Source organism: Phyllopteryx taeniolatus, chromosome 21 (genome assembly GCF_024500385.1).
Source record: "Phyllopteryx taeniolatus isolate TA_2022b chromosome 21, UOR_Ptae_1.2, whole genome shotgun sequence".
In the NCBI taxonomy this organism is placed as follows: domain Eukaryota; kingdom Metazoa; phylum Chordata; class Actinopteri; order Syngnathiformes; family Syngnathidae; genus Phyllopteryx; species Phyllopteryx taeniolatus.
In genome coordinates, this window is record NC_084522.1 from 5,349,167 (window position 1) to 5,362,252 (window position 13,086).

The following is a 13,086-nucleotide window of genomic DNA, read 5'->3' on the forward strand; positions in this document are numbered from 1 at the left end:
CATACATCCGCATGCTTCTTCTGAGGCAATGGATTTCTGCTGCTTTAAATATGTTTTATACTTTTTGTCTGAAAAATTCAGACCCCTCCTGCAACAAACGAAATACAAAACATCAGTTATTTAGGCTGGTTCTTTCTACTTTTTATGATCCTTTTGTGTTATCTGGTTCATCTGTGCTATTCATGGACACATCCTGTGTGAGAAACAATGAATAGTTTTAATTTAGAAAAAAAAAACTGAATAAAAAACAAAAAGCGTCTGGCCTTCCTTGACGGCAAATCATCTACGATATCCTTGTATGATATCGGCTCCCTCTATTACATGAATCTACTTCTGGTCCAAACCCTGCATCTTTTCTGGGTAGCATGACTCCGCAAGGGAGCGCACTTTCCCCTATATAAGTGTCACAATAGAAAACTATTTCACGTAGCATTGATACGTTGCCACCTCTTGAGTAATGCCGCGCAGTGCGGACGCACATAATGCCCATGCCAGAAACAGCCACTGAACGCAACCGTCACCACATTGTTCTTCCATTTGCATTCTTTCTTATTTCATTCATTACCATATTTTCTCTTACTCTCTACTTATTCTCATTCGTCATGCATCTTCTGTCTTTCTACATAATTTGAGATTCAAATTTGTGCAACTGTTGTTGCAGTTAAATTAACCCTGCCAACAGTTGCAGTGAACTATTAACCCCTGATTAATAGTTCAGAAAGGGAGATTGACTAAATCTTCTGTTACCAGACTGTACAACAAAGTAACTGTCTACAAACACTTTCACACATCACACAGAGAGAAGGTTGTGTGCGTACAAGTATTTAGTTGGGTATGCCATGAATCTGATTAAGAGAAAATAGACAAAACCTTGTAGTTTTTGAAAATAACTCAGAGATTGTACAGGTGCATTAAACCCCATGTTGTTGATGAAGAGTCCAGTTCGGAACATTTTTTTTTTTACCATTTCCAATTACATTCAAGTGAGATCCAATTATTTACATACAGTATACATTCACAACAACACTAAAACAAGACTAGTTGTTGTTGCGTGCTGAGTCCTTGTGTCCTCAAGTAAAGCAAATTACAGCAGAAATGGGCAGTGTTGCTAACAGGACAGGATATCATTAGCATAATGTGTTTTCTTATGAAGCTATGGGGATTAAGGCAATGAGCTGTGATGGCATGCTAATGTAGCATAACCACTGCATGGCTTCATTGTTTTCAAGTCGCAAGACACACACAATTCTCTTCTCATCTGTAAACAAACAACCACAGCAACGTGTTTGTTGTTCATTCGCTACCTCGACAAAGCTTCTTTGTGCACTTTTATGCCTAAAAGGAAGAATGTGCACCTGCACTCACTGGCAGTGGAATAAAATTATTGGATTATTGGAACATTTCCTGTCTGTGTCATTGTAATCTGTTAATCCTCATGACGCTGCTGCAACATCGCGACGTCTGTCTCTCACTTTCACTCAATCAGTATGTGTACTTTTGACCATTTTTTTTTCTGTGCTGCTACTTATTAAGATCTGATTTTAATTTGCCTTTCTTTTTCTTTCTTTCTTTCTTTCTTTCTTTCTTTCTTTCTTTCTTTCTCCCCCCACCACTTTTTTGTTGTTCCTTCCCCCCACCCCCCCTCTCATTGTGATGTCCTTATCTATTTTCCCCTTTATTTGGTTTGTTTGTTTTCTCGTGATTGTTTTCCTGACACAACCTAAAACATTGAACCGTTGTCATGACTGGAACATTTGTTTCCACACATCCCCGCCGCCCCCTCCCTTCACTGTTTTGTGTCTGTTTGTGTGTGCACAATATGCCCCAAAGTGTCCCGGTGGAGGCGCGTAGCCGACTTCTCCTGAAATGCTCCAAGTGCGGCGTGATCTCGAGCACAGCACTCTCCAGCTCGACTGCCAGCAGCGCCATGTTAGTCCATCTTCATCTTGCTCTCTTTTTCTCCCACCCTTTTTATTGTAATCACCACAAAGTGACAGTGCACCGTACCCATATTTGGAGGAATGGGTGCTGCAAAATCCAAATGACACCAATAAAATGCTCAAAATTTAAATGCAGTTAATAAAATGATGCCAATGTAAATCCTTTTGTATAAGATTAATAGAGAGAAAAGCCTTCACTTTGTGGGGACTGCACACTATCTAGTTTTGTTTTGTTTTTCTTTCTCTCCATCAGACTTTTTCCATTCTTACTCTCTTTCTGCGCCTTCCTTTTAAATCTCGAGCTGTTGGCAATGATGTAGTATGACATTTAAATGTGTCTGGTTTCCCCCAAAAAATAATAAAAAATAACAATGAAAGGAACAACAGTGGCACAGCAAGTAATCAAATTTAATGAGAATTGTCCTCAGGTGATGCAGAACAAAACTGACCCATGTCAGGCAGTATTTGGGAATAATTTGCCTTTTAACTTGTTTAATTTGTATCATTACTGAAACTTGGGGGCAACACAATGTAGGGCAAGTTTTATTTTTTTTAAACTACTGTATGTTGCTGTCAAACACCCGATTGCATAGTTTAAGCTTTATGGCTCTCGTGATGCCGTACCTCATGTTGTAAACTCTCATCTCGGTTCCGCAGCCTCACGCTAAATCAAATGTACTGAAGTTCCCTGCATTTAATCAGTCTTGTCCTTGGATGACCTGCTTGAGTTTAACCATATTTTGGAAAACTAGTCTGCTGAGGGCTCAGATGTCTGTTCTGAATGATTGCCTGCTATGATGTAACCACACTTGGAATGTATGTTGGACATGGCATTTACTTATACTTAAACACCCACCACAACACTTATTGTTTCTCTGCCATATTCTGCTCTACCTTGTTGTTCAGATAAACAACATTATTGGGAATTTATTCCAACAAAAGAGTTTCTTTTAATGGAAAAGTAACTTTGAGTGTATCAAACAAACTATTAAGTTCATATTTGCTATATTTACAGTGTTGCCTTTTTGCTGATTACATCAACTAGCCTTTGGCATAATAAAACAAGTTAGATGAGTAATCGACTGGAATTGCTTGAACATGAACATATTTTAGTTATAATTAGTTAAGGAGTGAAATATACCTAACTTTTTGTGTGACATTGTCGACAATTATACTTGATTGTTAACTTTATTAGAGATTCTGAATCACAACAAGAGGAAAGTATACACATTTTATTTTATGTTCTTGCTAAAAGTTGTTATTTAAAGTGTACTCTGACATAACTGTCATTTTACCACATGCACATACACTTGCCCACTTTACTTGTCAATGGCCGGTCTCCCTGTTAGGCTCAGTATGTCTTCTCACAGTCCGGCAGTGTGACACTTAGTGTGCACAAGCCACGTAATTGTGAGCAGTTGTCAGTCTAGTAGCCACGATTGCACATCATCAGTCCACTTCACAGTTATAATATTAGGTTTTAGTATACCAGTCAGCTGAACCTCTGACTGATGAGTGAGCGCATGCATGAGACAGAGAAATGCAATAACATGACCTAGCCGAGTGCTCGGTTTCTTCTTCCTTTATTCCTCTATTTCCAACATTGCTCTTTTACAGGGCGTCTCTGTGGAGCTCCTGTGTGGTTCTTCCTCTGCTGGCCCTAACTTGGATGTCAGCTGTGTTGGCCATAACAGATCGCCGCTCGACACTTTTCCAGGTGACCCGTCTCATAGCACTGACATATGGCTTACAAACACATGCACATAAGTTGCTTTAAGGTAGGGATATGATAAACAACCTTAATTTGTCATCTTGTAGTGACAATTAGCACTTTGCCCAAGTAGTGACTGATCATTTATTATAACTAAAGATGACTCACTTTAATTTGCACCAGCCGGGCACAACATTTTGACAACTTGAATGAGACGTAATAAAAGAACTGTTAAACATTTTGCATTTATAATGATAATAATGCTCAGTTTTGACAGCATTTTTATTGGTTACAACAGCTTTGACTATGTTGCAATGCAGTTCTACATGGCTGCAAGCGGTCGTAATATTGTTGCTGGTAGGTGTATTTACATATGTCCAATAAACGCGGTAAGTTCAGCATAGGCCTGCCTATACTGTACATCCAGTAGTCGTGTAAATATTTATAAGCCAGTGTGTCTCCCTCAGGTCCTCTTTGCCGTCTTTGACTCGGTCCAAGGTTTCGTAATCATCACCGTGCACTGCGCCATGCGGAGAGAGGTGAGTTCCATTTCCTGCACTGTAGCCTCATCTGCACTGGCTGCCTTCAACAGGTGGAATCAACGTTAGAAAAAAGCTCATGTTGGCTTCCAGGTCAGTTTGACGTCGAATCAGACCTGACGGGGATTAACTCGCTGCTTATGTCCGATGTTGTTGTGTGTCGTCTTCATAATGCTGTATCACAGTGCGGTATTGTCCGTCGGAGCCAAGCCTGCTTTAAGGAGCTTAGTAAGATGTTTTATGGAATAAGACGATAAGTCCCTCACTAATTCCCCCCCAGTGTAAATTTGCCACAGGCTTTGCTGTGCCCCCTGGGTATGCTGTATTTCAAACTTATTATGCACATACATGTTTTTATACCATTGAAATACCAACACAAAGGGATTCTTAATGTTTCCGCAACTGTAAAATTGCAACACATGCATCCTGTTATATCCAACATTATGGTGATACCTAATGCACCGCATACTCTTAAGTGAATATTAAAACGTTCAGCTGAGTAAATCAATACCGAAAAAGTGGTAGGGATCAGGTTACATTAAATCTAGGCATTAGTATTTGTAAATGTATGAAAATCCTTATGCTGCATAGTAGCACACACATAGGCGTGTCCTGCTCGAGAGGAAGAGGACAATAAAGGTGCACAGATTGTGAGAGGCACACAACAGACAACGAGTGCGACGGCGGTGGCAAGGCTTTCGCCAACTGCGGCGGCGAATGAAAAGACCACGGCGACACGGACGCCCTGCTGAGATCAGACATAGAGGAGTGAATATTCAAATATGCGGTTTCAGAGGGAGGAGGCTTATCGCCGGAGAAATAGTAAGGGACACGAGGAAGACAGGCTGGAAAAATGAGGGATTCAGGTTTCTGTAAGGAGAGCGGGGGACGAGATTCATAAGAGTACTATGGGCTGATGATAGGAGAGAGAGCAGTATTTGGAGCAGAATTGGATGACACACACACACACACACACAGAGAACAATCGCCTCTGAGGATGAGTACAGGCATAAAGGGAAGAGACGGATGGAAGGAAACAATAGAGGCAATAAGCTTGCCCATGCAGTATTAATCAGACATAGATGCTGCTCCAATCCAATCCATTTGTAGCGGTGCGTACACTCAGATAAGACCACCCAGTGAGAATAGAGATGCTCTCATTCGCTCTTGCACCACTTGGTACATGAGTGCTCTTGTTCCCCGCCCATGACATTCTTTTGGGATTTGACAGTTTCAACACTGACAAATGAAGTCGCTCCTGAGGCAAAAAAAAAAAAAAAGAAAAAGATATGTATATAGAGAGAGTCTGACGGGAAAAGAAGCCTGGAATTTCCCATGTGATCCAATTTATTTGATTTAAGCCGTTATAAGAACAGGTGCTTCAACAAATAATTGGTTCGTGTTGTCATGATGCTGAATGGGAAGACAACAAATATGACACTAGGATGGCTCTTGTGTTAGGACATCTATAAACACTGGACCCTTAAATATGGTGCAACAATCTAACAAGAATCCAGAAAGATCTGCAGCAGCATCATCTCCCTTTTAATCCCAATTTGTAGTATTAAATTTCCTGATTTCTTTTCCTTATGTCCTTGTTTCACAAAGGTATTAGTGACGATAAGACAACGAGGAAAATAGTAATCATAACAATATAACCAAAATGGAAAATTAAACATTCGGTACTCACCTTAGGTAAGGTTGAATAATAATAATAATAATTGTATTTTGCGCTTAAATGATGCTATAAACAATACCTGTACAGTGTTTAAAAACTTTATAATGGCAAAAGTTCAACACCATTAACAGATTAATTCTACTTCCGAAATAATCATAGTTAATGTCTGAGGAACAAGTTCCAGGTGTTCCAGCTGTTCCAACATCTAACAACCTAACTACAGTTATTTCCTCCACTGACGGTTACTTCCTGCACCTTCCTGACATTTATGATTCTTATTCTTTCCCCTCCCTTTCCTCCTCTACGCCATTGCCACTCATCTCAGGTGCAGGATGCGATGCGTTGTCGGATGGGGGGATGTAAAGACGACAGCGAGAACTCCCCAGACTCCTGCAAGAATGGACAGGTGCAGATCATGGTGAATAGCAATCCATTTCACCCCCACTTAACATCCGCCATTTATGATGCTATTTATAGATCTTGGGATAATTTCGGAGGAAATTGTACAACACTGCTCTTCATTATATTAATAATCGTCCTATCTCCAGTAACAGGGTCATCACTGTGTGAGCTCCCTGTGCAGGCACACACAAGAATGGCAGTTTCCCACAAAAATGCTACATTTCACTTGTAAAGCAGCTATACTTGGAGCCTCCCTTTTTCCATGAAATATAGTTAAAGAAAATAATTACAATTAATATTGTCTACAGTCAATACCTTTTTGTACAATATTGCACTAAATTGTACTGATAATTGCTTGTCAGATTCCATTATTGGGCTCTTCTTTCTGTTAACCTTTTCTATTATGTGTAACAGATTTAAGAAACGTGTGGTTTCTTGTCACATTTTAATGACACGCCATATACGGTCACTTTACGTATTGCTGGCGTCAGGGTACCTCCAAAACCTTACTTTTCCGTTAAAAAAAAAAAAAAGAGCCAGTTCATACACTTTCTATAAGTCAATAATTAGTGACAAAAAATAGTATTGATTTGTGAAAACATTTTAAATTGACTAGATTAGCAGGTTTTGACGCCAGCGATATATAGTATAGAATATGATTATATATATATATATATATATATATATATATATATATAATACATGCGTGTGGCTCTTTTTTTTGTTGTGTAACAAATCACTGATACTGCTTGGCCAATTACAGGAGAGTCACTTTGATGTCATGTGAGTGGGAGCAATTCATTTCTCAATGAAGGGCCAAATCTGTTTGAAGTAATGATTATGGGTTTCTGATCGCCCGTCCTAGGTTAAACTGCGCAGTCCTACTCACTCTGGAGGGTGGGGGAAACGTTCATGGCATTTATCCCCCTTAGTTTCCATAACGCAGAGGAGCATTTAAGGACAAACAATGCTAATTTAATTTCTAGACAAATGTGTTGTTAGCATGCACATCTGTCCCACTGTAGACTGGTTACCATGACAACTAACTCCTTTTCTTCCCCCAGTTTCAATTGCTTAATCTGTACTTAAAGAAAATGTTGTATCATAAAGAACAGTTTAGCAAAGCCACCAGCAGTTACTGTATATTTGCTTCAACATTTCCTCCAGTGTTCACAGGGAATCTCATTACAATGCTAATCCCTTGAAATTTACAGGCGCATTGTCCCACATGCCACCTTGTTAAAGTTGAATAAAATATACTGTTTAGCAACATTATGTGAAAACGTAATTGCTCGTTAAAGCTCTACAAATTTGGTTTCATAGTGGTCATGAAATCAAATTTGTAGAGCTTTAACTGACAACTTTGTGCTCTCCCGCACCATCAGAAGGGTCCAAATGCGGCCTATTGTGAGCAGCAGTGTGGCTCCCTGCATTACGGCACACGCCCATGCGCAACTGGGTGCCACCCACAGTTCCTACCGCCAACGTGCCAGCAGCAGGCTTGTTGCCACAGTCTACCCCGCAATGACCGCGGGCTTGACCACAGCCACGTTTTCGACTATCCGCATGAGCAAAGCCCCGTGCCAAACAATACCCACAATTGCAACCACAATTCCAGCCAACCAGTATGTCACCAGTAGAAAAGATATAGTCTGTGAAACATGTAGAAGGGGAAAGGTGCAGTCTGTAAAAAGTGTGTTGAGGCAAATATTAAATGTTCAATATACTGTATAAGCAAATATAGGAATGTATTTTATTTTCTTAGAGATGCGAAGCTTGATATTGCTCTTACCTCCACCAGCCACTCGACTTAAAGGTCCTATATTTAGATCTCCATAGAATGACTCTCTAACATGGACTTAGTATAAAAGTGATGATTTTGTTTAAAAAAAAAAACCTTGGTTTTGTCATACGAGTGTCCAGAAAAAGCCCCCCTGACAGCTACTTCTGTTTGACCCAGTTTTGTATCCCCTTTGTCCATTTCTGGCTAAGACCGCCCCCTTTCCTCTGATTGGTTGCTTCCGTGTAGAAGACCAACTTGTGAGACCACACGTTTATGTTGAGAAAGAGACAATATTACATCCCAAATACTAGAAAAAGTTGGTTTGGCAAAATGCAGGACCTTTAACATTAAATATACAGTAATATGAGATGCAACAGGTGTATCAAAAATTCTGGCCTTATGAAGATCAAGACAATGTCAGAGATTAATTTAACAATAGGTTCATAATTGTACTTTTAGATTGCACTGGTATAGAAAAGCTTTCCTTAATACTGAGAGGTTTTTTTAATATTTCACTTACCCCATTAATCCTACAGCACGGGCTACATTTTAGAAGCACGTCTCGGTATGCTGCACTGCAGTCCTACACCACTGCAAACTGCCCCACTAATACATACCTCTCTCGTAGTGTCATAACTAGTCCCCTGAGCCACATACAAATTTAAAGTTTGGTACAGAACCTAAGAAGAACATGACCAAAAAAAACAAAAAACAAAAAAAGGAACTTTGATGTTGAAATGGAGTTAAACTGGCTGAGACGACTGTTTTCACGTCTCCAACATTGTGCTAAGCAAACGGGCTGCAGATGCTATACTCATATTTAGTGGACAGGACGTGAGAGCGTTATCAACATTTCTCATCCCACTCAGCCACAAGGCCAAAAGACACAAATTTGCATCGTGTCAAAACACTAACACTGGCAAATACATCTAATTAATTGTACCGTGTGTTTCAACAACACATTGCACCTTTCTTTTTGTCTCAGTTGGGCAAGCTGTGCTGTGCAGAATGACTAGAAAGGAATGCTACTGTGGGTTCAGAAATAAATTCACTGGTCACAATATTAGGTACACCTTCACTATCATGTGTTATACCATGCAAGATCTGTATCCGAAAGGTATTTTTTAATAGTTTTTGTCTTTCTGGCAGAGTCAGACTGAGCATTATATTTGTAAAGGCAGATTTTTTTATTTGTTTTGGTACAGCTAATAATATTACATTTGATCATGAATGTTTACCTAATTTTGTGATTGTTAAGTCTATTTGTGATTCTAGGTTTATTACCTTGATGCTGTCTTAGTCATGTTTAGCTCTTAAAGAGAACTGCATTGTCAATTGTTTGGTGAGAGCGAGTTACTCTAAATAGAGCTACTGTAAAATACAGTATACATACCCTGTATAATGTACATAACATGTATACAGGGTATTTAATGTATTGTTTATTCTTGACTTAACTGCAAGAATAAGTCACCCAGCCAATAGCAATGTGACTGATCACTGAAAGCAGGAACAATCAATATGAACGTTACTGGCAGCACTCCATTAACAACATTCTGCCATTGTCTCTTAAAATAATCCTTCTTTGTTTTCAGAAGGATTTGTACAAACTGACTGAAAAGCAAGTTATTTTGCTTCAAGCGGGTATTACTTATTGGCTCAACTATATAGTTGCATCACTGTGGCAACCAATCATAACCCCTTAAATGGATGGATTTGAGAGGGGAGGTGCTTGAGATCCTCATCAATCATCTGACACGAGCTCCTCCTAATGTTATCGTGCACATTGTACCCAGTCACTGTTTTTTTTTTTCTTTCTCAACATAACTTGCCTCCCTTTCTCAGACCGATTTTGAGAAGGACGTGGACTTGGCATGCCAAACAGGTGAGTTATTCTCATTTTCCTATTGTGTTCAACACAATTAGTATTGCAGACATGCAAATGAGCTGTAAATTGTTTTAGTTTTGCCATACACAGTGATGAAATGGCGGATTTATGCACTGCAACTGCTATGAAGACATTCCTCTTGCTTATCAATCACACTCATTCAATGCAGTGTGTGTGTTCAGAAAGCGTGAGCTTTAATCTGACAGTTTAATTGCGCATGACGATAACATTCCTATGTATTAAGGACTGCTTGGTTCACGCTGGTCATGAGTGTGAATGTGCGTGTTTGTGCCAGGATGTTTTCAGATGTACACAATAGTACTATTAACACAGAGTCACTCTCCCCTCCTCCTACGCCCTTGCAGAGAGAGGACACCCATGTAAGTTGTCCACCTGAACTAACCCTACCTGGTCCCCAACCAAGAACATTAATGAACTCCTAGTGGTCGTTTCCCATGGCCTTCACTGTTGAATCCTTTCAAAGCTAGATTGTATACTCAGTGTATTTGTTGGTATGCAAAGACAGGACTTAGATTAGTAGAATCCACTTTGAGCAATATGATTTCATGTGATGCTTTTTTTTTTTTTTTTTTTTTTACAAGCGTTCCGTGCTACATATACTCTTAAGTCTAGCTCTTGGAGTTTGGGGCCAGGCGGTTAATGAGCATGGGGTCTAGCATGAGTTCTTTGGCCTTTTATGTGAGGAATGATACAATTTGAAGGTGGGCGATAGCCACACAAATACAGGTAATAACAAAATATTTTTCTTTCAGTGCTCTGTGTTAACAGCCTTCTAATGTGTTTTTATGTTTGTTTTTGTTTGTTTGTTTATTTGTTTGTTTTTTGTATTGTAATAGAAAAAACGTTTTTACGCCAAATAGGAGAAATTTTTTATTTTTTTATTTTTTTAAATACCTGTTTATGTGTGGACATAGCCTACATGTTATCTACCATCAGCATGTCATAGATTTAGAGGGGCAAAACGCTTCTTCTCTTTGCCCTAAATAATATGCATGACAACTTACCTTGAGCAACTATTAGTAGATGTTTTGTCTGATTTGCAGCATTTCAGTAAATAGACAAAAGAGCGCACCATCAGTAGGCGCCTGCTGATGCGTCAGAGTGATCAGAGACCATGGGATAATGAGGGAATTTGGCTCCATTTCATTTTGGGGATGGTCATTCTCTGAGCTATTAAAAATCCTGGCTCGCCAGCCAATTTGGAGCTGGAACAAGACTTAAGGTCAAAAAGACAAAACTCATAATTAGTGTGAGCCATATTAGACCAACATGCACAATAAGTGTGATATTGCTGTGATTTATCTGTTGTTTTTCATGGCAAATACAATTGTAGCTCAAATTACTCAAAGCTGCAGTCACCATTTTTTCTTCATGTGCATCGCCCCTTACTGTTCTAAACCACGCTTTATGATCGTTTCATTCCACTTCTTTCCTAAATTCTCCTTGCCCACGGCCTCCTCCTTTTACACCCACTCCTCTTATGACAACCTAATGCTTCATCCTGATTCTCCTCCGCCCCCTGTCCCTTGCTCTCCCAATGGGAACCATTTGTACCTCATGTCCCTTCAGTCATTTTCAAGGAGGTGAACACCTGTAACCCAGCCACCATCACTGGCACCTTGTCCCGGATATCCCTGGATGATGACGATGACCCCAAACTTGCTGTTCATCAGGACGGGGGAGTTGGGGTTAACTTCAGCTCCCTTCCTGGGAACATCCCGCCTTCCAACCTTATTGTGCAGGTATGGGAATAAAATCTTAAAATGATAATTTTCTCCTTAAACTCAACATTAAAGCCAGTGTAGAGAAATATTCGACAAGTTGCTTCCTCCCTGTGGGAATACTGTAAAGACTGTCATCTTAGATACTTTCCTTACTTTTCACAAGAAAAAACTTTTTTTTTTCTACGTGGAAAGCTGTGCCATCAAATAAGTTTCAGAAATGCTAAAAATCACTTAAGAAGATATCCATCAAGGCTGTAAAACTATGAGTCACATCTAGTCAAACATGAAATAGAAAGTTTGTCTCTCACTTAGGGAAGCCTAGCAGCATTAATACGAAATTAAATATGAACTCTAGCTATAGATGGTGTTGAATTTAAAAGAATGTTTGTCTAACTCCACTTCCACAAGGTTCCACCACTTGGAGGGCTCAATGAGCTGAGCGAGATAGCACTGAAGAAGGAGATGAACGTCGATCAGCAGAGACAACAGCCGCAGCAGCGTTGTGGCGCGCCAATCTACTTGTGCACCGAGAGTGGCCTGGGGTGGGCGAGACCGCCCGGGTCCTCCAACACCTCCCAGGATGGAAGTGCTGGGAGCGGGGGGAGTGGCGGCGGAGGAGGCAGCGGAGGAGAGGGTGACTACATGGTCTTACCTCGACGGACAGTCAGCATCAAACCTCCAACGCCGTCCTCCCAAGGAGGAGGCCTGGGACTGGGAGGCGAAGAAAAGCCTCTCAACATCACCGTGGAGGACCCCCCCTTCCCTCCTCCCCCCTCTCCCTTGACCCTCCATCCTGTCGAGAGCGAGGCCTACCCGGCGGACTTTGTGCCCTCCAGCGTGGGCGACATGAACATCAACATGAACCTGAACCGCTCCTACGGGACAATCAAAACGATGCCGCACGGACACAGCCACGTGATGGCTCCGGGTGGTCTCGTACGCTCCCACGGGGGGCACATGCATACTCATGGGCATTCGCTCCAGCTGAAGCCAGGCCAGAGGCCTTCAGTCAGACAAATTCTGACAGGGGGAAGCACGATGGAGAGAACCAGAACCCTGCCACGCAACCTGGGCAGCAATAATGCCAATGCTAGCCACTCAGCAGGATCCCTCGAGGTGGGTACAATTTGGAGAGGTAAATGAAGGGCTCCCAGTGGAGCTGCAAGTTCTTAACTCGCTTTACTTTATGACACCACTTGTGAATTGCGGTTATGAAGTTGTAGGTCGGAACAGTGGCTGTGTTGGAACGATAAGGTACATAAAGGAAAAAGATAGGAAGGGAATACCATGAGACAATTTGCTGATTTTTTTCATGTGAAGATCATTTACAGTAAATTTTGACAATAACCCAGGTAAATAGGTACCATAGGTAAAGGTAAGTATGTAAGTAAAGGAAATGGTGG

The 13,086-nt window shown here is 40.7% G+C and overlaps 1 protein-coding gene across 21 annotated transcripts in view; it reads left to right on the forward strand.

The window, feature by feature from the left end:
* The window catches only part of adgrb2 (adhesion G protein-coupled receptor B2), a 144,726-nt gene that overhangs the window by 116,361 nt on the left and 15,279 nt on the right, over positions 1 to 13,086 (forward strand). For 14 of the 21 annotated variants that reach the window (XR_009786161.1, XM_061760557.1, XM_061760561.1 and 11 more), the window contains 9 exons: positions 1,831 to 1,929; positions 3,558 to 3,657; positions 4,119 to 4,190; positions 6,194 to 6,286; positions 7,656 to 7,895; positions 9,896 to 9,935; positions 10,304 to 10,318; positions 11,529 to 11,701; positions 12,092 to 12,799. Coding sequence is in view for 20 of the 21 variants with exons in the window: in XM_061760557.1 (XP_061616541.1) it covers positions 1,831 to 1,929; positions 3,558 to 3,657; positions 4,119 to 4,190; positions 6,194 to 6,286; positions 7,656 to 7,895; positions 9,896 to 9,935; positions 10,304 to 10,318; positions 11,529 to 11,701; positions 12,092 to 12,799 (1,540 nt within the window). In the remaining variant the exon portion in view is untranslated. The remainder of the gene's footprint in view (positions 1 to 1,830; positions 1,930 to 3,557; positions 3,658 to 4,118; positions 4,191 to 6,193; positions 6,287 to 7,655; positions 7,896 to 9,895; positions 9,936 to 10,303; positions 10,319 to 11,528; positions 11,702 to 12,091; positions 12,800 to 13,086) is intronic. The other 7 variants (XM_061760572.1, XM_061760578.1, XM_061760558.1 and 4 more) reach the window with 6 other exon arrangements.